Source organism: Varanus komodoensis, unplaced genomic scaffold (assembly GCF_004798865.1).
Source record: "Varanus komodoensis strain SLA01 unplaced genomic scaffold, ASM479886v1 scaffold58, whole genome shotgun sequence".
In the NCBI taxonomy this organism is placed as follows: domain Eukaryota; kingdom Metazoa; phylum Chordata; class Lepidosauria; order Squamata; family Varanidae; genus Varanus; species Varanus komodoensis.
Genome location: NW_025336197.1, coordinates 4,250,748 through 4,277,361, shown reverse-complemented (window position 1 = coordinate 4,277,361; position 26,614 = coordinate 4,250,748). Strand labels below are relative to the sequence as shown.

Below are 26,614 nucleotides of genomic sequence, written 5' to 3'. Positions count from 1 at the left end.
GATGTATTATGTTCCCTACAACTCCTCCTCTTTCTACTGGGATGCCGTTTAAAGGATTTCTTGTGTGAAGCTTAGAACATGCCATGAATAAGGCTACATTTGCTAAACATCACCTAAAAAGGATTTACATTAGAAAGTTGACTTTAGAATTGTTCAAGGCTGTCTTCTTTGAATCCTGAAACTACTTGCACCGATGTGCATGCCATTTGTTTTAGCAGGACTTTGTTTTTCATCATTGTAGATTGCTGAATAGCATTTTTTTCCTCTTTAGGTGCCTGACCCCTGATGCAGAGAGTCGTCCTGACATCGTAGAAGTCAGTTCAATGATATCAGATGTGATGATGAAATATTTAGATGGCTTATCAACCTCCCAGATTGTCTTGGAGAAGAAACTGGACAGAGAAAGAAGACGTACCCAGAGATATTTCATGGAGGCCAATAGGAATGCAGTGACATGTCAGCATCACCTTGCTATATTGTCTCAGGTATTAGGCTACTTTGCCGCATATAGTAGAACCCTTGTTATGAATCCAGTTTTTCATTGGGCCAATTTACTAAGCGAGAAGCAAAGAATATTGCCTGTATGGTAGAGCACTGGCCTGCTTTCATGCTTATCACTTATATGTGACAGAGCACCTGTCTGACTATCAAACATACATGTGTATACATAATATGGATTAATGGCTGTGCAAATTAGAAGAGAGAAAGTTCATATGCTGAACCCCAAAATGCTGTCCCACGTCCAACTGAACAGAAATGTGGTGGCAGCAAGCACAACTCTTAGTTTGTAGAAAGTATAATTAGTTTTGGGCACCCATACACCAAATTCTCTTCTATTTATCTGGATCTAATAATGTAAAGCCAACAAAGCACAGTTACATTTGCAGAGCCGCATTACTAACTAATAAAATGCAGATTTGAAGTAGTAAAAGATCAAAAATAAATTAACCTCTCTGAGCCAGGTATCATCATGCACTAACATTATTTGCTCTTAATCCCCTTATAGCCATAGTGGACAACTTGTGACCTCCAGATGTTTTGGCCTATAACTCCCATAAGTTCTCACCACTCACTATGCTTATTAGGGCTGCTGGGGCTTGTAGGCCAGAATAAGTTCATCCTCTTCTTACAGGGCCTAAGAAAGATTAAAATGCATAACCAAGACCTTTAGCGCTGCCAAGCACAGGCTTGAATTAGCCATGTTTTTATACAGTGTTCTGCTGTAAGAGTTTCTGAGCTTGAATAGAAGTAGAACTAGAATAGAAATAGAACTAATAGAGAAAATTAGTACTGTTGCTAGAACACTGCACAGGGGAGAGATTTATTTTTATGTTCATTTTTATATACTGTGAGCCACCCATACAGCCACTGGCTATGGGGCTGCATACAAATGTGATTGATTAAATAAATATGCTAGCCATTTTTACTAGCAGTGTAATGACTGACTCAGTGACATGTTACATGATGCTCACCCCTTGCAATTTTTCCATGGTTATATCCTGGATTTCTTCAGACCATTTAAATCATGCCTTTTTATATGTTGCATTTTTCCAAGGAACATATTCCAGTGTGTACTGAACTCATGGTATTGTTCTAGGGAGAGGAGTAGTGACTTTAATGGACTAGTGAGTAGTGGCAGTGAAAGAGGAAAAGTCTTGTTGGGCTCTAACAAGTAGCGACTCTGAAAAGCAGATAAGCCCCATCAACTTGCAGTTACTTTCTAGTCTCTCCTCTCCCTCTCCCTCTCCCTCTCCCTCTTTGACTTGTCGACTGACCTAGAAAGTAAATACAGTGTTGCCTCCACCTTCCCCTCCCACAGAGGAACAACTGCATGTTAATTCAGAAGTAAGGCATGTTTCCTTCAGTGGTGCCTAGTTGGTAATAAATCACATGGATTTTGGGGTGCTTACTCTTGGAAAAGTCAGCACATGAGAGAGACTGCACTTGCTTAATAGAATTCCTTTTGGGTGGAGGTACTAGTGACCCTGCTGGCTTCACTTCATGAGAGGTAGAAGAGAAGCAGCAAGCAGCACCACAGCTTCTTCTCTTTTCTCCCTGTTGCCTTCTCACTGATGTTCCATGAAGGGAGAGGCAGAGCTGTCAGCTTTTTCCACTTTTAAAAAAAAATCAGCCCCTTTACTCCTTTGCATTTGCAAATTGCTAGTGGATGAAGGAAAAAACTCCTTTTGTTAGGGGACATTTTCCGGCACCCACCACCTTTCCAACTCTTCCGAATTCTCCTGCAGTTGCATTTACACAAGATCACGTTTTCAACACAGTAGAAGTTGCTCTGTATTCATTGGTACGTTTCCCAGCAGTTTTTCATAAATACTACCTTAGTGGTGCCTGATAAATGGAAGGTGCTCTAGTGTTGATACTTTCCTATTCTGGGCTTCTGGGAACCCCATGTCAAAGGAAATAGTTTCCATTTTTCTTTGCAGGAACCATATGACAAGTCAAGCGTCAGCAGCAGCAGTAGTGGAACAGCCAGTGTAAAAAGTGAATTTTCTGAAAATGTTGACCTTCTGACTGAAAACATCCCCCAGTCCTCTGGAAAAGATGAAGAGAAAACCTGTGATGAAACCCTGTCTGATAACTGCACTTTAGAAAGCTCAGAAAAAGGTAGTGATGAATGATTAGGATATGTTTCAGTCCTTCTGGCATGCTAATCAGAGTTGGATAGAAAAGTTCATATCTACTTTTTTCATAGATACCTTCTCAGAACTAGATGATGAACTGGACATGTCAGACAATTCCAGCAGCTCTAGTTCAAGTCCGCTGAAAGAATCACCATTTGGTAAGCTTCTTTAACAGTAGCTCTTATCTGCAGTATATTAACTGGAAGTTCTCCAGTTGATGTTAATGTCAGGAGCAAAGGTTTGATTCTGTAAAACAATAACTTAGATGCATGCGCCTAAGCAGGTATTAAGAAAACTTGGAAGCATGGTACTGGTCCCAGGCATTCAGAATGAGCTTGGGAGTGTCAAATCAGCCTCAGACAGTGGGAGAAGAACAAGAGGATTCAATAATTATCAAGAAATCAATATGAAGGAAATTCATATGAATATAAATGTTCCAAGATTTAACTGCTGCAGTTCTAGTACCATTCTTTTTCTCCATTTTCCCCAATGCCTGTAGGGAGACAAGCATCAATGTGTTATACCCAACAAAGTTCCCTTCATGGGGGCTGTAGCAAAGTTTCCTGTATGTAGACTAGATATAGTTTGAGAAATGAGCACCAATTCAAAAAGGCATTGTTTTAGAAATATGTACACTGTGGGGCCTCTTTATGCATTCCCTCTTGGTCTTTGAAATGCAGGAAGGTCTGTCATCATCCAAACTTCCCTACAGACATTACTGCTCAACAAGTTAACAGATTCCAGGCTGGGCATCTGATGGAGCAGTGCCAATATGCACATTCTTGTCTTTTCCCAGGTTTAGCTCTCACAAGTTCAAAGGAATGCATGTAGGGAGTTTATATCGAAGCATTTATTTCTCAGAATTCTTACCCAGTCTTTGTTAAAAAAAAAAAAGAACAACTATTGACTGCATAGGTAAACTGGAGATTTTTTTGAGCTTTCAGTGAAAGAAGCTAAATGTAAAGAAAAACAAATATAGGATAATAGAGTTGTGCTCTGTATTTTTAAAAGGTGAAGCTAGGCAATTTAAGTATTTGTGTGTTATGGATTTTAACACACCTGTACCATAATACAGGTGGCTGGTATGTTTAAGGAGGATAGATACATGAAGAAAGTGCTATCTCCAACATGGTTATTGGGCTAACCAGGAGAGGATAATTAGAAGCTTTCACTTGTGCTTTCACCTACCCAGGGTTATCTGTTATGTCTAAACTTAGACAAATGCTAGTTAATGCTAGCTGTGGTTTAGGAGAACAAGACAGTTTCAAACAGTGGCTCCCTCGATTGTTTCCATAAACTATTATTTAAACTGGAGCTATGTAACATTGTAGGCTATTGTCCTGGGCACCACCACAAAATGGCTGCTAGAGATTCGGCTACATAGCAAAAATCTGAACTCCACAATGCCTTTGATCTCAGTTTTTCTGTACCAATAGAAATCTATTTCAAAGCAGTTCACATTTGCTCAGTAATTAGTGTTTTTTAAATGTGTCATTTCTTTTTTTAAGTGGAGGGCAAGGATATGTTGGGGGGGGTGCCAAGAAAGCTCTCCAGGGATGTATTGGCACTTGTGAGCATTACATTGCCTACCCCTAATTTCAGCAAATCACAGTTCTCTATTGGTATGAAATGAGTAACTGCAGTTAGTTGGCAACAGAAGAAAAAGCTTCCAAATGAGATGAGTGTGCAAGCCTGAGGCTTGTCCAGGCTTCTTTCCATGGTGCTGAACTGTGATTAGTATTAAATCCAGCCTTAGTCAAAGACTGCTTAGCTTAGAACTTCAAACAAGTTTCTGATGAATTATTACTTTGTTTTGCAAAGTATTGAAAAAAATAAGTAATGTGGACAATATTGGTGGACAAAAAGGCCCAGATCTTGACCTAGAGTGACTATATAGGTAACTTTGAATGTCTGAGCTTTATAATTATACTCTTCCAAAAGTGAAGAGTACGAAGTGTGAATGATATTAGGAGGGTGAGTACCCGGAGGAGGGCTTTCTTTGCGGTGGCGCCCCACCTATGGAATGCGCTCCCCAGAGAGGTCAGCCTGGCGCCGTTGGTATTTGTTTTTCAGCGCCAGGCCAAGACCTTTTTATTTAAAACTTATTTTAATTGTTAACTTACTATGGTATTTATAGGATTGTATAGGATTTTAAATTAAGCCGAGATGTACCAGGCTTTTTAATCTCTAATTGTATTAATTGTTATTTATATGTTTTAATTATGCTGTGAGCCGCTCCGAGGCTTTGTTGCAATGGGGGTGGCATAGAAATGTTTTAAATAAATAAAATAAATAAATAAACTTGCTCTTTTTAACATGACAGTCTGAGGAAAGGTTATAGATTCTGTGCTGAAAAACAGAATTCATTATTTGCAGTATGATTATGGTCTTGTGAAATATCATCCTTAAATACAAACCTTCACATGGAATGTAAATACCTACTAGGAATACTTTAAGATGACTATTTTGAGATTGTCCCCCTTTTCAATCAGAAGAATCTGTTTCATATTAATTGTCTTATGTTTGGCTTTCTTTTTCACCCTTAAATACCAAAAGATTCCTATTCATCGTAATTTTACTTCTGATCTAAGGTTAAAAAAAAGATTACTTTCCAAGCCTTGTAACATCTCTTTAAAATTTTGTAGTATTATTTTGGAGAAAGTAGCAACTCTTTTTGAAATCAACTCATTTATGTCAGGTCTGAACAAGTGGGTCCAATACCTGTTGTGATAGATAATTAGTTTATTTGTGTAATTTTAATTGTACTATTGATCTATACAGTAAAAAAATGGAGGCCATCTGTCTGTGCTGAGACTCTTCATTTCCTCCAGCAAAATTTAATATGTTTTCAGTAATTCCCTATAAACTCATTAATTTTAATTAGCATTTGTAGAACTTTAACACTGGAGTTCTAAGAAAATGATTATAATAAATCATGCATTTTAGATCACCTATTGTTTTAATAGTGGAGAATTAAGGGACCCAACTATGCACTATATAATATTGTCCTGTAGCAAGCAATTATATGGCCTCATTTTATTTTTTCTGCTTCTACTACTAAGAAACACTCCTTCACACCATCTTTAATGCTGCTTTATCAAACAATGTTGCCCCAAATATTGCTTATGGTTTCTCATGCTTTCTACTCATAAGGCAAAGCTGAAAATGACTGCATAAAATGGTGAAGGATGGAAGGAGAGTTTGGCATTGCCAACTGGCAATTGCTGACACTTTAAATTGGTTTCTAAGCCATCTTTGGAAGTTGCTGGATTCTTTGGCACAGCTATTTCCTTGTTGCAGAGAGTTCCATAATTCAGTTCCCCTCATGCTAAGTACTGACATTGACTGAGAGGTATCACTGCACAGTCTTCCCATTTCAGAAGAATTTGCTGATCTGATTTGCTCTCAAGTTTGGTTTTCCAATATGATGCTGATTTATTTATTTTATTTAAAGCTTTTATAGACAGTCCCATCACTAATGTCCCATTCCTGTCAGTGCCCAGCAAGTTCCCAGCCTCCACTGATTTCAAATTTATTGCTTGAAATGATTTGAAAATACTTTTAACTGGGAGACTAATAGATTCCCAGTGCTGCCTTGTATTTGAATGTTTTTCTATTATGAAGGTCAATCACCTACTTCTTCCTTGTGCTCAGGTTCTTGGGCTAATGACTTCTAAATTTGTCTCACCAGTTTGCATTCTAGGAAGCAAATGTAACTGAATAGGCCCAGCATGGTTGTCGTTTTAGGAATGAACAAGCTCCCCCACCCCTGGCAGAAATTTTGTGAGAGTGCCCATTACTCTCTTGGAATTCCAGATGTGCCCATTATCAGGACAAAATGAACAAAAGCTTTGCCATAATATGGCTGCAAAAGTCTAACACTGTAAGAACAGCTTTAGACTTAAGATAGGATTCCATCAGGAATCCAAGTTACAAGTGTAGGTGTTTTGGTTGTTTTCTTTTTGTTTTTTTTAATAAGAACAGAGATTTTCATGAGAAAAAAATACTTTTTTCTGTGCTCCAAGGGAAAGAAAAAGCTAAATCTAAGTATCTTTCCATCTAGCAATACAGTCCTTGCCATCAACAGGGGGCTTTTGATATCAGAAAAAAATAAAGGTTTCAGAAATGTTTTGCCTTGTCTCTCTTTACTACTGTGTTCTATGAAATTGTTTTTATTGAAAGTGCCCTAGATTACCTTGGAAGGCAGCCAATAGGACACAAGGGAGATCACCTTCCTTGTCCTGCGTCAATTCATTATGTAAAATTTGGGGAAATAGAGGTTAACTTCAGTTTTCTTGAGTCTCTGAAAGTGTTAGCAATCACACTGTCTTGGTGACAAATTTTAAAAAATGTAAATACAAATATTCCTATCACACATATTTATTTTGGAACATTTAGTATCTGATTTGTTTGTTGTCTCTATTTAGGCCGATTTCCCATATGGAATACAACCCAAATAATAACAATTATCTCATGAAATTGTCCAGAGACTGCTTCAAAAGCATAATTTAAGCCTCTCTCAACCCTGATGTACCTGGACATTATGCTTAATCTCTGGGACCTTCCTCCAGATGCCAACGCCTTGGGAAGCTTGGAGGGTGGCAAATAGGAGGAGAGCCTTTTCTGTGGTGGCCACCCATCTTTGGAACAACTTCCTTGCTAAAGTCTGCCTGGTGCCAAATTTGCCATCTTTTTGGCACCTGGTTAAAATAGCCATCTTTGCAGAGGCCTTTAAAGACCTTTCTGGTCATTTGGGGATCAGACACAATTAGCTAGGTACTTTTCTTGTCTTTGACTGGGTCTTTTTATTGTTTTTTTTAATGTTTTGTACTATTTAAAATTCACAGTATATTCTTGTTAATGTTTCTGTCTATTATATTTTATTATTTTTATACTTTGTTGTAAACAACCCAGAGAGCTTTGGCTATAGGAGGTATAGAAATGAAATGAAATTATCATAGTTCTTTTCACAGTTCTGTAAATAGGGGTGCACCATCCCCACATTCTTTCTCTTTGGCTTCCAAGCTCAGTAACTGAACAGCTGTTAATACGTCTTAATAATTAACTGAAACCTAACTTGATCTATATAAAAGTTACTGCCTTTTCCTGAGGTTAGTTGCTTTTCTTTAAAAATGCAGTGGCAGTGTTACTTCAAGAACAGCTCGAGTGTCTCAGTACAAGTCAGACAATCAAGTGAGCCAAATAAGTTTCCAGAATACTTGGATTTCCAAGAGGAAGAGCAAGTAGCAGAGAAAACAACCAAAAGGGAAAGACTACAAATGTTTAGCAACAACTAGGGCTGCAGAGGTTAAACTATGGTTTTCTCACAGTGTCCAGCTCAATATACCAGTAAGAACAATTTTATGTTCCATGAGACATCTACTCATGGGTATAATATTTGAATGGAATGCGTGTACATAACATCCAGTGTTCATAGGCCTGAAAAGTACAGGCATGCCTGTATTCAGAATAAAATTTGTAATGTTTTCACCTTTCAGTTTCATCAAAGGTGCAAACCTGGCAGGCTGAGAAATGCTGGGAATTGTAGGACTTTTTTGTCTAAACACGCGTAAGATTGCATCCTAAGTGATTTTTTCCCAAATAGTATTCTTTACTTTTTTACCCATATTCTTATAATCCTGTTGTGTACATCTGTGGACAGAACAAATATGGTTGGTGGAACTGATTCTTTCTCGCAAATTAATCTTCCTTGTTGCCCACAGATGTGCCATAGAAGGGTAGGCAGGGACAGTGGGGAGCTGAGGAAGGAAAGTCATAAGTAGAAGTTCGTGTAGATTTAACCCACATTTTTAAATTAAACATAGTATACCTTTATATAAAATTCAAACTCAAATTTATAAGTTCAGAAAATCGTTCTGATATATATATGAATCCTATTGCACAAACATGCCTAGATACTTCTAGTAATGCATTAATCTGTTTCTCAGTAAGAAAACAAGTCAGCATATAATCAAGTCCATACAATGTAAGCAATATTTCTGTAACTTACCTCCAGTTTTGTTGATTTCTCTTCCTTACACTTTAAAATACCAGCTGATTTTATGTAGCTAATAGTTAGCTATCTTTTGCTTTCCAATAATTTATTTTTTTCTTCTAAAATCAGCCAATGAAGATTTTAGTGAATATTCATACATTCAGTTCCTTGCTTTTTCAGGGCGGGATTCCTCCCAAGGCAGCTTTCAACAATGAAATAAAGTTACAGAATTTCATAACTGTCTGAAATAGAACAATAAAAACACATAACCAGGGGAAGGGCAGAGTGGATAAATAGGTTGCCCATGAGCAGTGGCTATCCAGAACCCAGGATCTACTTTGGTTGCTTCAACACAGGCCTCACAAGTGCATTCTTCAAAGCTACTGAAACTTCACTATCCCTCAGTAAGACATAGGCTACCTAGGAGGTCTAGATGCCCTGCCCAACTGTGGTAAATTTGATGAGCCAAGATGGATAAGGCATTAGTAGACGTCAGTCCTCCAAGCAGATTGCCCATGTTCTCAGCTTGTACAACATGAAAGTACCCATACATAACTAGAATGCTGAGGTGACACTATTCCATAACCAGCTTAAGGATATTTAGAACTGATCATAGAGAATGCCTTCCCTGCTGTCTTTGTTGGGCTGGATATTATCTGAAACATGTCCATAGTTGCACACCTTCCAGTTCCCCTCTGTGTTCATAGTCACTGAACTGGAATCATGCCATAATATGCTGCTTTACTCTGTGGCACTCGATTTCCTAGCTGTATAGTGCTACAACTGGGGCTCAGGCAGTTGAATTGACTTGGGTGTTTGTATGGTACAGCCTTTTGCAGGGCAGTTGTCTTCACAATCTTATTGTGACATTTACTTCCTCCAGTAAGTTTCTTTCTTATCCCATAAGTGTGAGTCACAGAGACCATGAAGGGATAACAGCTTGCTTTCCTGTAACTGTTGTTCGCCAAGTAATGAACTATGAAGTCACACAACCTTCCTCCTTGCTTTAATGCTTTCTTCTTAATTTATTCCTATTTATGTCATTCCTTGTGGACACAGAATTGAGTGACAGGCAGGAGCTATAGCCTGAGCATGCACAGAGGAAGTTGGTGGGACTCCCACATAAAAACTCAGACCAGCTGTAGAATGTTCCAAAGGACTCTCCTGTGCAAGCATATACGTGTGAGTTCACAGATGACCACTTAAAGAACCACAGTTACAGGCACAACATCTGTCCTTATTGCTGCTATTTTCTAGTATTTGATCTGAAATTTTGATGTAAAGGTCCACAGTACTTGGCTTTTGGGATTCTATATTCCAGCAATCAGATGAACATTCATTAAAGCTTCCAAGGTACAGTTGATTGAATTGTAATATTTGATTAAAATGGCACATCAGAGCCCTCGCCAATATATTTTTTCATACATGCTCCTATATTTACATTACAAAATCTCTTTCCTGTACATGGCAATAATAGCTATGTAATTCAAATATAATAGACTGAATTGGAAAATGAAATGAGGTAGCAAAGTGTAAGTATTTGGTAGAAGACAACATATTATTATCATACTGGTTAGGGTAAGAGAAGAAAGAAGAAATAGTGAAAGCACACAATTGTTTTAGTTTTTTGAACTAAGACTAGATGTCAGCCAGTTAAGAAAGGAAACCATTTATTAAAAGATTGTAGTACAATAAATGAGAAAATAACAAAAAGAAATTTATTTCAAACATTAGTTCTAATAATTAAATTCTGGAGAATTTAGATTATTTAGACAATTGGGCAGTATCAAACGCTGTTCACATGCTAGTGGAATCTATTATTACTGCAACGGGTAATATTACTGCACTGCAGTGGTGGAAAACAGAATGGAACAGGCCAGCAGAGCATTCAAAAGGGAGCTTTGCTGAGCTGTCCTGTTTGGAAAATGAGCTTTTCCACTAATTTCTGGGCTTACTGCTAGAAGGTGCTAGCTTCTGTTGTGCAAGCACTGGAGACTACTACCATAAGAGTAATGCCAGGAATGTACTGACCATATTGAATACTGGCCAGTATCTTTTAATATGAGGAATCTTTAAGAAAGTAAATAAATAATGTATGCTCTCTAACAGCTGCATCAATGTCAGAAAACTGAAAAGTGTTTGAAACAGACTGCAAGGCATTGATCAGTGTGATTTTTAGTAGTCTTATTTCTTTCTCTTCTACAAGTTTGTTAATCTCCCTGAAGGGGAGCCTCCAGCACTCTTACTATGGGATCTTCTCATGCCATGTCCTCTCATTGGCCCTGTTCTTGGTTATTGAAATTGTTTATAGCTTCCAGCTCTGTTTCACAACTGCAAAGCTGATGGAGGAAGCCTTTCACAAATTATGGAAGGAGTTGTTGCTTACTGAACTATGGTAACTGTCAAACTGTAACTGCCCACTTATGGCTTTCATCCCACCCACTGCTGAAATGCCCACCCATACAGGTTTTGACCAAGATAGATGGACCTTGACAACAAAAAGACTCCCCACCTAAACTGTAGATAAAGAAAGGAGTAGAAATGCAATTAATAAAAGCTAAGAATCTGGTAGGTTTACCAGTACATGATATGGCAAGCTAGTAGACTGTTCCTCTAAGTCTGATTAAATGTGTTGTTTTGGATCAGCGTGAATCATTATGCACAGTTCACATCTTAAAATATTTTATATTTAGAGCTATCTTTGATTGCCAGTTTTTAAAAGTTGCTAAAAATGTTGGGAAATGGAATCTATTTAAAATATTGTCAGCATCAAGAGTATATCCATTCTGCTTTTTTTACAGGTAATATAAAACGAAGCTTCAGTGCTTCTGAAAGGCAGCTTCAAGTAAGGCAAGTTTGAAATGGAAAATTAAAGATGTAAAATGTCTTCCTGTCTTTATACTAAGTTTTTCCAAACTATGACTATGCAATACTTGGTAACTTTGAAATGTTCACCCTCATGGACTACTTTTCAGGACTTCCAATCACAGTTGGCACTCTAACAACATGTAAGACTGATGAGCTGCAAGACATGAACAGACAGAGTTTATTTAAAGTCTTTGAAAAATTATTTAGTTGACCCAGACATTACACCCAAGGTCTATTTTTGTGGAGCAGTTAACTACATTGAAAAAAACAGCTATAAGTAAGCCTCATTTGTCTTGACAGAGCTGCTTTGAATTCACAGTAAAGGAAAATCCAATTGAGAACATGGAGCTTCTTGGAGACCACCAGTATAGAAAAATACTATGTATAATTATAATAGTATAATACTATTTATAACCCACCTTCCTTCCATGACAGAATTTGAGGTGGTGTATATCTTTTGGGAATGAAAACAGCAGGTCTTGGCATGTATTTAAAGGCCAGAGTGACTCTTTGGATGAGGGGTAGGAGGATGCTTGGGAACTGAGGGCCCCAGGCCTAGAGGTGACAGAGCCAGAGATGCTTCTCTCAAGTCTGCTATTTGCAGAGTCTGGAGCTGCTGGGCTGGGGCTTGGGACAGGAGCCAGACGAAACTGGTATGATCCTTGACTCCATGACTTCTTGAGAGAGAAGGGCTAGACAGCTAGAGGCGCTGTGTACAGTTAAGAGGCTTGCCTAGTTCCGGAAGGGCACTCCCAGAAGGGTGGAGTCCAGGATTACTCAAAAGGGTTTCTTCTCAGAAGCAGTGTCTAGTTTGGGTTCATAAAACTGTTCTGTGTGTGCTCAGAGACTTTCTTTGCTGGTTATGGTTTGCTGGGTGCAGTGCTTTTTTTTTGTAAGAAAAAAGGTGCCAGAACTCAGGAAATTATTTACCTTTCGCATGTAGTCAATCACTGTACACACACCCACACACTTCAGTTGTGTAACGAAACATAACGGTTGCCACCTGCAGTAAGCACTCAGCATGCGGCCACTCAACCAATCACAAGCTGAGCAGCACCATCACAACCAGCGCGGACGAAGTATGCATGCATTGGATTCAACACACAAGCAGCCCACATGTACTGTTTTAATGTTTTGGCTGCCGACCTGCTACACTTGACAGGGTGATTCAAATCCATGTGGACCAAACATCAAATTTTCAAAAGTAACTTTTAAAACTTGGAAAATCTGTTGAAAAAAGGTGCCGGAACTCCATTCCGGTGCATTCTATGACAAAAAAAGCACTGGCTGGGTGTACATTAGAGAATAAAGAATTTTTGCCAAAGAGCATTCTGTTGTTCTGAATGGATGAAGGGGGAAACCTAGATCCCAAAATAGTGGGTTCCCAGGCAGTCATCTTTCCAGACACTGACCAGGCCCAGAATACTGGCTTGAGCTTCTTACTCACAAAGACTATTTGAAAGTTCTGTCTTATCGATTTCATTTCTGTTTTACAGAGATTATTTTGGATCCAGACCAAGACCAGGTAATTTTGTACTTGCAAACAAAATGGGCAGTAATCTTGCCATTTCTAACCTTATTTAAAGTTTGTTATCATTTCACATGTAGTTTCTTCTTTTATATCTTCAGCTTTGCTGCCCCTTGATCTGCTTCTGACAACACCTTCACTCATGTTCAGGGCCCACGTTAAGAAAATAGAGGACTCGTTAGTAACAGGGTGGAAATCCCACAGCCTCCCAGCTGTGATTCTTCGCAATTTGAAAGATCATGGTAGTACTTATCGCTTAGTATAGTATCGCTTTCCACTCAAACAGATTATAACAACATAGAAGTATAAGATGAATTAGGGAAAGCATGGGATTTGTTTTGGAGAAAAACATAAATATGTTGGTCTCTTCCAGGAAACATTTAAGTCAAATGTTCTTCAGAAGTTCTAAAATGTTACATTAAATATGAGAGAAATAAAGGTGATGGCAAAGTCTAGTTGGGTCAGTCAAGGAAGTGTGGAAAGGCAAAGGTGTGCAGGTAGACAGGAGAGATTATTATTATTACATTATATTCATACCCCACCTTTCTTCATCTTGCAAGGTACTCAAGGCAGCTTACAAGGTACTCCTCCAATTAACCTTAGAATAACAATAACCCTGTGAGGTAGATTAACCTGAGAATCTGTGGCTGGCCCAAAGTTACCCAGTGAATTTCATGGCCAAGTGGGAATTCGATTCCACATCTGTATAGTTCCAGTCTCGCTCTCTAACCATTATACTGCTACACCATACTGACTAGACTGAGAAAGGAGCATTAGGCATGTTGGATCATTTAATTTTTTATTTGCATGCTGCCCAACTGGCTACTGTTCTTCAGTTCTTTACAATCATAAACAACAACAAAATATCCAGAAATAAATAATACAACAATTCAGGTGTTAAAATAATATGATAGTACATATTAAACACAAAACTATTACATATTGAAAGCAGTTGATAAAATTAATAAAGCGATAGGTTAAATACCTGCTTAAAGAGAATGGTCTTAAGTTGCTAACTAAACGTTTTTAGTGTTGTAGGACATGTTGAGCATGCAGGAGTAGATTGGGAAAAGGTTAGGGTTAGAGTTAGTGTTTCCATTTTGGGCCAGGATAGAGTTATGAGTTTGCATATATGTAGGACTGGGATGTGGTCATTTTTATGTAGCCTAAGAGTTAGTGGAGATGGTTCTCAAGCACTGCTATCTGAGCTGGTTTTAGCAAGATACTTTAGATAAACAGCTTTGAGTTGTACATGTTTCAAAACAACTGGAAACTATATTTGATTTAGATGCCAGTTTCACAGTGATAACCATGTTCATCTGTTTCAGTAAGAAATAAAATTCTCTAGTACCCTGGTTGACAAGTAATTTTTAACACAATTTGTTTTTTCCCTGGGAACAGGGCTAGGGCCAATGCCTGGCTTCCACCTGGGATAAGAGCTTTTTAATCCTCTCCTCCCCAGTATAAAGAGGTCCCCATATTATGCACTTCAGCTATTCATTCAAATGCACAAACAAAAGTTGCTTTATCTCCCCTGTTGTCTCCTCTAATAAGAATAGCAAGAGAGGGCCTGTCAAAACCAAACTACACAGTGTGTGCAATTAGTTCTGCAGAAAACCTAATATCCCATTTCCTTGCTGAAAGCAGCTTTGTAAATTAGCATTATGCTCACATGAAAAGCAACTGGGGATGGAGGTAATCTTTCTGTGCTGCACAGCAGCAGTCCCCCGCCTTTTTGGCACAAGGGACCAGTTTCATGGAAGACAATTTTTCCATGGACTAGAGGGTGTGGTTTTGGGATGATTCAAGTGCATTACATTTATTGTGGACTTTATTTATATTTTTATTACATTGTAATATATAATGAAATAATTATACAATTCACTGCCTCATCTCCACCTCAGGTTATCTGGCCTTAGATTCTCATAAGGAGCGAGCAACCTAGATTCCTTGCATGCACAGTTTACCGTAGGGTTCTTGCTCTTATAGGAAAAACTGGGAAAAAATGAATAGGCCCACCCCACCCCCTCATCTCAATCTGCGTGCTCTCATTGGTCTAAGGCTCAGTCATTCCACCTTTTTTATTGGAATGCCTGACCCATGCCTGAGCCACAGTCCACATGTGCTGTTGAATATTGTTGGTTGAGGGGCAGCTCGCATCATCGTCTCACTGGAGAAACAAGGCATCTGTCAGAGGAGCTTTAGCCTGTTCGAAAAAGATTGGATTTGGTTGACATCCTGCCTCCTGCTCTTGCACCACAGCAGCCCACGAACAAAAGGAGGGTGGGAATTGTGGAGGTTACAACCATAGATGAAGCTTTGCTCACTTGCCTGCTTGCTGCTTACCTCCTGCTGTGCAGCCCAGTTCTAATAGACCAGTACCAGCCCGGGGGTTAGGAACCCCTGCTCTACAGCAACCTTCCCTAATCTGGTGCCTTCCAGATGAGCTGAGCTAAAACTCCCATCATCCCCAGTCACCATGGGGATTCAGATATGTGTTTACCCTTTCAAACATGCATCTGGAATACTGTGGAGGGTAAAGCAGGCATGTTGGGTAGAGTTGCAACAAAATGTGATAGAAGGATTAAGCATCCCTCTGCTTCTGCAATTCTGTACTGAAAACCACCCATTTCCAGTGCAACATTCAACAAAGAAATAGACATTCACAATTTTCTCACAAGCAACTGAATGTAACATTTTGCTTGACTTTAAACTTCACCCTTTTGCACCCAATTTTAATACTTGGGTTAAATTAGGATGCTACACGGACAGATTCACTGTTGAAACTGCAAGGGGGAAGATACTGTTGTCTGTGAATACTTCCACATGAGGGGTTTCTAGCAATACCAATCAGAAGACACAGTGCAGCAATTCCTTTTCCCCTTAATACTTTGGTTTCTGACCTTTTCATAATGTAACATAATGGACCCCTTGTAAAATTCCATGAAGGAGGCAGGTCGATAGCACTATAAAAGTCTTGTCTAGAAGACACTCAGTCTTATTCTGTAGCCAAATAAATGTTTTTGAGGGAATAGTAAGGGAATTTTTTGAGGTAACTATATCAGAAAGATAACCCTCTGAGTTGCCTGTTTCTACTGTAGCTCTTACATGCTCCCTAGATTATTATTAAGGCTTAAAAATAAATGGTTTGTTGTCTGACTTTTCATAGATGCTTTAGAACATAAAACCAGGGAAAATGCTAAACTTAGCAAAAGCTAAGTATAGAGAAAGAGATTAAAGAGAGTGGAGAGTTCCATCCCAGAAAATAAATTAAGCACGGAAGCAAGTACTCCTAGTTATGTTGCTAATCCTTGAGTTAGCCAGATGGTATGTTGGCAGATCAGGGCACTTCACTCATGTTTCAAATCCCAAAATGCACAGGACATGATTATTTTTGCCATAAGGCAAAACTGCTTTATGTGGCACTTACAAATTAGGTGTTTTGCTAACCCTAAATCTTACCTCATGAGGCAAGTCCTAGCAGATGTTTGTTCTGTTAACCTTAGTGGAGTTGCCTTCCCCAATTCATAGCGAGTGAAGAAGAAATCTGATGCACCTCTCTTAAAATTTGCTGACATTTATACATGGCTGAGGCTTATGGGTATTACATAACATATATGATATAAATATAAACTTAATATATGCAAGAATTAGAGTCTATAGTGTAATTGAATTGTTATATGGGTCTTTCCACTTCTTGTAAACCTGCAGTTTAGTTTTACCAATAAATGTCACACAGGCTGCCATTCAACTCTTCTTATAAGTCCACATTTTTCAAGGAAATAATTTTAATAAGTCAAAGATCTAAAATTAATATTTTTTCCAATGATCAGTTGTCATTGTTATTTGATTTAAGAAGCAGGTGCATTTTCTGTTAATCTGTGCATCATTAGCTTTAAAATGCTTTCACTGTTATAAACTATACAGTGTACTCTCCTGAGTTGCTGACCAGTACCAGTTTGTTTAGGAAGGCAAATCAGTCCTTACCAAGTTACACAATACCTTATCTCAATCTCAAGTCCCATTCAATGAAACTACAATGGAGTTTAGACTACCAGTGAAATAATTTTGCTTCAGAATTATTGAAAGAGGATTTTCATTTTTTCAGGAATAGTATCACAGCCGTGTCTTTCTGCATCATTAGTACCAAATAAGGAGAAAAAAAAAGATCAACCAAGTGTAACAGCTAGTAACAATACCTTTTGGCTTTGTCAATAATAATACTGCAGTTGTTGGAGGTAAAATGTCTGTACTTGAACAAAGGCATAAGGCTTGCCCTATTCATTCACATGCTTTTTCAAAATACATGTAATCCTTTTTATTAACTATTACAAGTTTGTAGTTGATATATTTGTTCAAAACCTTTTTTCAGAATGAACAGGAATTTCCTGAACATTTTTGGGGGGGGGGTAATCTTTGGATGAAGTTTGGAATTTTTCCTTCCAAGAAAAGCTCATAAAAGCCCATTGGAGAGCAATCACTCTTCAAAAGCCCTCTTTGTTTTCCTTCTTCTCTGCCCTAGTCCCCCAAGTTACACATACTTTCTCACACTTACAGAATGCAGTGTGGAAAAGAAGCATAGTATTTGGGAAGGTTTTTAAAAAATCAAAGACTTGTCCTAGGTTTCCAGCTTTCTGCAATTAAAGTTTTTGAGCTTTCCATTGCTTATGGAAATTGAAGAAATTGAAGTCATGAAAAGGTCCTCTTATGGGTCAGTAACTGATTAAGGAACAGAAAGGAGAGAGTAGGAATAAATGGTAAACTCTTCCAATGGAGGGATGTAAAGAGTGAGCTCCACAGGGATCTGTATGAGGACCAGTGCTTTTCAGCTTATTAATTAATGATCTGGAATTTGGAGTGAGTAGTGAGATGACCAAGATTACTCATGACACCAAATTATGCAGGGTAGTTAAAGCAAGAAATTGCAAAACAAACAAGCAAACCTTTCAAAAGTATCTCTTCAAACTGGAATTGTAGCTTGATTTAAACAAGTGTAAAGTGATACATTTTGGGTCAGAAAATCTCTTATTTACTGAGGTTGCAATAGCTGACCAAGAAAGATCTCAAGGTTGTAGTGGACCTTGAAAATGTTGACCCACTGTTACAGTTGCTTGAAAAAAGCAAATTTCATGTTAAGCATAATTAGGGAAGGAATCAAAACTAAAATGATCATACTTCTTTTATGCACACTTTTAGTAAGATTACACTTGGAATACTGTGTACAGTTCTGGCTACTTCACAGAAAAAACATCAAAAATGATCAGTAGATTGGAGCAACTCCCCTATGAGGAAAGGTTACAACTACTGGGATTGTTTAGTTTAGGAAAAAGGTGACCCTACAGAATTATGTGTGGTATAGCAAAAATAGATAGGAAGGTACAGTGGTACTACGAACACCTCAGTTCAAGACCAAATTGGGTTGCGAACAAAAATGTCATAAAAATTTTGAATCAGGTCGCGAACTCAGATCTCCCCAAGTGGGGAGATGGCTGCAATCATGCTGGGGGCAGGGGGAGATGACCGAGATTGCACCCATCTTTCCTTCAGGATCGTGTCCGTGATTGTGCCCGTCTTTCCTGCACTAGCGCAACCACGATCTCGGCCATCTCCCCCCCAGAATGATCGCATCTGTCTCTCCCCCGCAGTGCGCCTGCGTTCACGCCCATCTTCCCCCCCCCCCCCCAGTGCACCCACGTTCATGTCCGTCCCTCCCTCCACAGCGTGCTGGGATGACAGGTTCATGCAGGGATGACAGGCGCGATCACGGTCATGCTGGGAGGGTGGGGAGATGGCCGGGGTCGTGCTGGGAGCGAGGAGGGGGAGATGGCCACGATCTTCGTTGTTCTTTGTCACTTTGCTTCTTCACATTTTTCTGATTAAAAGTATTAGTTACAGAACAGATTAACCTTATTTACATTAAACCTTATGGGGAAATTTAATTTGGCTCATGACCAATTTGGGTCATGACCAGAGTCCTGGAATGGGTTAAGTTCGTGAGCCAAGGTACCACTGTATTTTTCGCTCTTCATCATAATACTTGAACCCAGGGTCATTCCATAGAGCTGATAATTGGGATATTCAGGACAGATAAAGGATGTACTTATTCACACAATGCATAGTTAAATTACGGAATCTATTAGATGTAGTGATGGTCACCAATTTGGATGTTTTAAAAGGAGATAAGACAAATTTATCAAGAATAAGTTAACCAATGGCTACTAGTCCTGATGTGTGTGTGCTTTCTCCAGTATCTGAGACAGAATGCCTTTGTACACTAGCTGCTGAGGAATGTGAGTACAGCAGTGTTATTGCACTCATATCTTAGTTGTAGTTTTCCTATAAGCTGCTGATTGGCCACTTTGAGAACAGAATGCCAACCTTTGGCCTGATCATGCCTGGCTTGTCTTAGATGATTTCTGTATGTTGCTAATGAACACATGGTCAAATAAGGAGCTAATAATGCAAATAGCCTTTATTTAGAGACATATTCTAGATGGGAAGGAGAAAGAAGGACTGGCTTGTCCTAAATACAAAGTAAGCTCTGGTTTTATTGGACCATTTCCTGCCATATCATGAAACCAATCTATTAAGACAAACAGTTCAGATCTTAACATGGCCTCATTCTCTTTCTTAGTTTTGTATCCATAAAATAAAAATACCAACAACCTACTGCACATCAGTCATAGCTTGTAACTTCAGTTTGCTGTCCCTAGTGCTACCTCATATGGTATAAATATGATTTTAATATATTTTAGTGTATTTTTATTGTCTCTTTTTATGGATTTTTGCAAACTGCCCTGAGAGCTTCAGCTGTGGGGTGGTATAGAAATGAGAATAACAATAATGATAATGATCTTACTCATATTGGCTTTCCACTGAAAAGTCCCAAGATCTTTTCACTGAAAAGGCCCAGTGGTCTAATGAGTGTCAGAATCTGCTTCCTCAGCAGGTTGCTGGACTAATGCATACTTGTCCAAAAATAGAAAGAAGTGTTGTTTTTTTCTTTCACTAAATGATTCAAATGTCAACATTTTACTTTACATTTCCCTTTATTGCTTCCCATAATCAGTAACAACTAATTTAATACATTATGTATAGAATATCAGTGAAGGATCCTAAACTTTTTCAAAGGAATATTACCAGTTTCATCTTAAAGAAGGATAATCTTTATTAAAGACATTCAGGTATGTTTTTTGACTCAGTTGCTGTCATTATTATTCTAGCTTGAGCTTTGAATTTGTAGGCAGCAGCCTGTATAGTTTCTGCATCCAATATTGAAAGCTTTGTCTATATTGCCATCTTGGCAATAGCATTAAGTTTACTCATCCAGAGACAGACATCTCCCCAAACTCTTGGCTTAAAAAAAAAATAAAAAAGACTGCGAACAATTTGGAGGCATTCTACTGATTACAAATACCTTTCTTTTGGCTTGTCATCATCTCAGTGATTCATTTCTATCGGCAGCTGTTGAATGCAAGACTCTCTTCCCACATCTAAAATTCTAATATATCTAGAAGTTAGAGTTGATGAGTGCTATTACTTTGCACACTTATTTACATGTAAGAATCTATTGCTCACCAGTGACAGCTTTACATTCTTTCAAATGGAGGTCATATCACATCTAGACAATCCATGAAATCACCACATGGTGATTTTACTATTATGTCACAAAAATAACACTTGGGGGCCTAGTCTCCTGACAGTTCTAAAGTTAAATATCAGTAGACTTTGCAGCCACTTTAGATGTAATATTTATATTTTAATTCAAGGAATAATATGCAGGAGCTGTTATTTATGTTGAATATACTGATTGTTCAAAAACAACAAAATCTATGCAAAACTTCCATTATGTGTTCATTCACATTCTGTGATCCTGAGTCAAGAAGAAAATGGAAAGAATGGATTTATTTTGGGCAATATTGTGAATACAGTTGAATTACTTCTATGGATTTTTACATCTGCTTGCAAATACACACTAAATAACCTTGTCCTATAGAATTTCAAAGACTGAAAATGGATTTTTTTCAGAGAATTTTGAAAGGGCATGCAAAGTAGTGATTTGATAGCCTTTATACAACCAGCTTTAAATTTTACAGCATTTTTATTCATAATGATTAGATGTTGCTTTCTTTGATTATTAGAATATTTCTGCTGAAATGAACCATGGAAAGATGTCTTACTTTTAGAGCTCTTGACTCAATATTGTAACTTAAATTTCTATGAATATTAGTATTTTCAGAAAAAGAGAAGGAAGCATTCATGGACCATCTGCAAGTTCCAAATGCTGCCCTCCCCTTCTTTTCCCCTTGCATGGCTTCTGCTGCCCTCCCCTTCTTTTCCCCCTACATGGCTTCTGCATCTGCATTTCAGACATATATTAAAACTAGTAAATGGGTTTCACTGCTGACTATAGCATTATCATCTGCAGCATCTGCAGGGATTGCAGTGTCACAACGGAAAGTGCGTCAGATCAGTGATCCTATTCAACAGATTCTGATTCAGCTGCACAAGATCATTTACATCACCCAGGTATGTTCTGATGATGCTGTTTCAATGTGGATCAACTGTTAATTGCTGTTGTTCAATACACACAACTGTAATTTCCATTCTCACAAGGATAGTTTAAATTAGGGGGAAAGCCATAAGATTCATTTCCTTAGTGCCCCTAACAGTTGGTAAAGTTACTTACTGCCTCCACTGCACAGTAGCCTTCTAAAAACAGTAGCTAAGGTACTGGAGTACCCTTGTAATGTGATACTGCTTGCAACCATCAGTCCTGTGTATTCCATTCTAAACTATCAGAAAGCAACAGGCTCCAAAGTATGTGTTTGTTTTCTAAGTATTTTCATGCCCGCCCCAATTCACCTGGAATTCATGCTGCTGTTCAGTCTATACTGCTGCCTTCTGCATGTTCAATCTAGTGGTGGCCGTAACTACCCTAGAGTTTCTCTCCAGTAGTTGCCAGTACTTTTCCCTTTCACTATAACCACTGAAGTAAGACTTCGTGAACATTCAACAACAAAAAATCTGACACAGATACAAGCATTCATTTCTATCCAACAGATTGGCTATTATTTCTTTCCTTATAACATGTTTCTGGTGTTTAGTTTTATGAGTGAACTTGGACTAAAACAAATAAATTAAGGCTATTTTTACTTGGGAAAATGAGGTCATTGGGACATAACAAAACAAATGACAACATTTAATTATGACAGTTTCCTCTGGAAAATAAACAAAAATCAGGGGTCTTATCATAAAGTTTTCAAACTCATAATTTGGATTAATCTGTTACTAGTAGTGGTTCAAGCTCTTTCAGAGAAGGCTCGTTTATTATTGGAAAGGCTAGAAAGCTGTCACCTGTCCTCAGGATATTTATTTATTTATTTTATTATTAAATTTGTATTCCACAACCAATTAGCCCAACCAGACACCCTAGTCAGATTGCAAATGTTTCAAATTTATTTCATCTTGTAAACTCTTTTTTTTTTAAATCCTTAGGATGGCAGTGTTGAAAGGCTAAGGTATGGGGCTAAATGGCAGCCCCAGACCTCTTTTTGCTAAATATCAAGTCGAGAAGTTTCTTGTTGGATTAATCTGCCTAGGGACATTTCAGGAGAGAGAAAAGGAAAAAACACTGTTCCCCCCTCCTACACCATTTGTTTTTTATAGCACTAAAGAGCTCAGTTCAGGGTTGTTTTCAATACTGAATTCGACTACTATGTTGGAAGGGTGGCCCTTTATCCTGGCACTTTAATCTGGTTCATGCACGAAACATGTTCCAACCTGTTGTGCAGATGCCATTTCTGCCTCTAAATTCCACAGTTCCCCAAACCATTTTTATGACTTTTTGCCTGCAGTTTCCCTGCACTATTAAGACGTGTTGCAGCCTAACAATATGTGAAAACTTTGAAGCTATAGGACCTAGTTTGCAGCCTTTCCATGTACCTTCTTTATACCACCTCATATATTTCACCATCTTTACCCCTTCATGACTTTCTCCTCCCCTTGTGCCCTGTTTTCATGGGATTTGCAGGCAGGAAAATGCAAGCAAAAGCAAACACCAAAAGTGGCACCCTGACTTCCTAACCTTCTTCTCCTACAACTTCCCCCTCCTCTGTGATTTATTTGTGAGAAGGGGAGAATGACTGCACATACACAGTGTTACACAGCTGTGAATTACTGTGCAATTTGTTTTTAAACCTCAGTTGCTGTGCACCATCAAAGTTTTGCATGCAGTGAGCAGACTCAGAAAGAAAGACAAAGTTAACTGAAACAGCAGTATGCCCTCTTCTTTTTCTCAGTTGCTGCATGGTGCTGAAGCTTTCATCATGTACTTATGCTACAGACACAAACAATACAATATTCATGACCTTTTGAACTAATCCTACTTCTCCCACAACCAGAACATCATGCTTTTGTGTGTAACACTTTTCATTATAAGCACACTGTATACTGCTGTATTCATTAGTGTGTGCCCCAGAATAGCTATAGCACTTGGAAAAAAAAATACCTGCACAGCGGTACCTTGCACACAAAAGTCTCTAGTGTAGAACCTCCCAGGGAGAGCTTTATGGAGAGTGGCAAACAAAATGTGTTATTTTCTTTTGTTCCATCATGAAAACTCTCCATATGTCGCAACTAGGAAAAATGTTTAACTTTATGCTGCACAACTATACAACCTATTCCTTCATCCCAGTTGTTGGGATGTGCCATAGCTCTGGTTCTCTCCATCCTTTTCCTTTGCCACAAATAGCCTTAGTTGCCCTGAATGTTTCATGTTTCTTGGAAGTCACCTAACACACTTAGTCCTCAGTGAGAACTATTTTGCTTTGGTTTTTCTTATTTTAGTTTACAAAGTTCCAAAGTGTGCCGAGACCAATATCTTGTTTGAGGTGGTCTCATTTCACTAACCTTAACCTAACCCTATGCACATGACCACTAAGCTCAGTATTAGAAGTGGAACTATAATAAAATGCTTATTTTTACATCTTATGACAAAAGCTCTTGTTCATGGTTTGACTGGTTCTGTAACAGGATCCTAGTAGTTCAGTTCTGGTCTTTGGGAACATTTCAGAATACGGGGATGAGAAATGGTCACCTTTTTCTGTCCCTCTACCTTTGCTTCAGGGCTCAGGTTTGAGACAGGTGGGTGCCAGACCCCACAGTTGTGGTGGTTCTGGAAAGGGGGAAATATGCCCTTTTCCTCATTCTTTCCTCCTGAAAACATCCCTATTTAGTGCAAGGGGAGGACATTTATAATCTCACAGGTTGCATCCCCCAAACGTACGCCCATGCCCTACTACAATAAGTATTATAAGTTCTTAGGAGCTTGAGCAGGCCAATTGGCTCTTCTTACCCCTCACATTCTGTTCTTCCCACCCTCAACTAACGTGTCAGGCTTTTTATGTGCATTCAGAGTAGTGATTAAAAAGCAGTTCTTCTACAGCAGAAGGCCTAATGAAATAGTAGAGAGGAAAAGAAGGTCAGAGGAATGTCAAGCTGCCATGTTCTGTGTCAACAAGCACTTCCTTCGAATTACTACCTCCTGCTAGGCCTCTTCTATACTTTCCTGTATATCCTGGCATGTCACCTTTATTCTTACCAAGGCTACACACAGTACTGAGTGGTAAGCCTCACTTAACACAGTGGGCCTTTCCTTGAGTACATATGCATAAATAGCCTCTCTATATCCTAAATTAGCTAGTACGTTCAAAATGCAGAAAGCACATCTGAATTTACTGGCATCCCAGTCCAGCTCATAACCACACCTTTGCCCTGTATCTCTTCATTATCTTTAGTCTTCTATTCAGCCAGCTTTCCTTTACGCCTTTGTGGTCATCCTGTTATTCATATTCTTGATGTTTCTTTTGTTCATGACCTCTTCGTTGCTAGGCCAGTCTTATCACATGTTGTAAGATTTCTTACTTCCCCTGTTTGTATCTTAAACCTATTTACTTTTTTATCAAGTTTTATCAGCTTCCCTCTTTTGAATGATTTTTTTTTTCACCTCAAGGGCAGGGGGGTCATGCTGGCAAGATAATATAATACATCCAGACCTCCTCTATAATGTATTTGTTAGTTCTATAACAAATATCCTCTCTTATTAATCTCACTGATTCTCTCTGAATTAAAATGAACCCAAGTATCATTACAGGTCCATCATGATGGCACCTAAGTTGCAGCATAATATATAAAGCATCCTTCAATTTAATGACATAGATAGTGAGAGGAGACATTTACCAAGATTAAGATATCTGCTATCCTCAGGGAGGAGTTTTATTTTTATAGATTGGTATGTAGACTTTTGTAGGCTGGCATGACTCAAAGGGAATCGTTCCTTCCAAAGCTGAAGTTGGGAATGTGTTTGAAATTTCTTCAGAGGCTTGGCGAAACACATATTAATGAGGTAAGATTCCATACTAAACTGCCTTTTCTATTACAGGAGTAAGAAATCTTTCTCTTTACATCCCTATAATTTTGGGGAAATTCTGTAATAAACACTCCTCTTGACCATTGTTTATTCTACATGGGCTCTAAGCCATTTAACATATGAATTTTCACATATATTACATAATTTGCATTCGCTGAAATCATAATATTCTAGATGTTGTGATAAAATTGATAGGATAGCACAGGACATTGTTTTCTACCTGTATATCTATACATGGCAGCCACATGGGTAGAAAACAATGCCCTGTGTGTTATGCTATGCATTTGACAACATCTGAAGTAGTGCTACTAATTGTATATTTATGCTTTATTAGGCACCCTATAAATATTGAAATTCAGTTTTATTTATCGGTCAAGAGATATTTGTTGTCACAGGAAATTTCAAAATAGACGTAGACAAGCTTTACAATGTAGAAATACAGCTTCAAATATCCTTGAATGTGGATATTTGTGACAGAATTTGGAAGAGAGCTAAATTTGCATCTAAAGGGCAAGTAGGAAACCATGGACAGCAAATATTTAGAGCTTTCCACTTGTAAAAGCAATATTGAGGTGAAGTGGGGAGGAGCCAACCCGAATTTGTTGATCTTTCTGCCCTTGACTGATGATATTTAGTTGACAATGAGTATTGGGCAGTTCCATCCAACACAATATTTTGTCTGTTAATCAAGCCTTTTATAGACCTCCCTCCCTCCCTCCCTCCCTCCCTCCCTCTCTCTCTCTCTCTCTCTCTCTCTCTCTCACACACACACACACACACACACACACACACACACACACACAGCAGGTTTCCCCCCATTGAACTAATCTCCCAGCTCACTGAACTTTCCAATGAATTGGGGAATCTTTACGCTTGATTCTTTCCTGACTTTAAAATAGTAATATAGAGAATTAGAAGTTCAGTGACCAATCTCAGGATCCTTTAAAGACTTCTTTCCTTCCCTTTTTGTAGCCGCTCATGTGGACAGGACCCTTTAAAACATGTAGGATGTTTATTTAAAGGTATCAGTTGTGGATCATCTTTAACAAGCAAAAAATAAGTCCATAAGGGGAGAGATCTCATTGTTAGTTCTGGGCTTCCAACAGCCTTTCCCATACTGTTTCTATGGCAACAGGTTTCATTCGGATCTCATA

General features: G+C 38.5%; 1 protein-coding gene across 10 annotated transcripts in view; it reads left to right on the top strand.

Moving 5' to 3' along the window:
* Positions 1–26,614, top strand: part of NEK10 (NIMA related kinase 10) — a 98,182-nt gene that overhangs the window by 56,627 nt on the left and 14,941 nt on the right. For 7 of the 10 annotated variants that reach the window (XM_044449414.1, XM_044449415.1, XM_044449412.1 and 4 more), the window contains 6 exons: positions 272–485; positions 2,442–2,622; positions 2,711–2,797; positions 11,436–11,484; positions 12,999–13,027; positions 21,459–21,559. In XM_044449414.1, coding sequence (XP_044305349.1) covers positions 272–485; positions 2,442–2,622; positions 2,711–2,797; positions 11,436–11,484; positions 12,999–13,027; positions 21,459–21,559 — 661 coding nt within the window. Of the gene's footprint in view, positions 1–271; positions 486–2,441; positions 2,623–2,710; positions 2,798–9,693; positions 9,760–11,435; positions 11,485–12,998; positions 13,028–13,131; positions 13,273–21,458; positions 21,560–26,614 lie in introns of those variants that run through there. The other 3 variants (XM_044449424.1, XM_044449420.1, XM_044449421.1) reach the window with 3 other exon arrangements.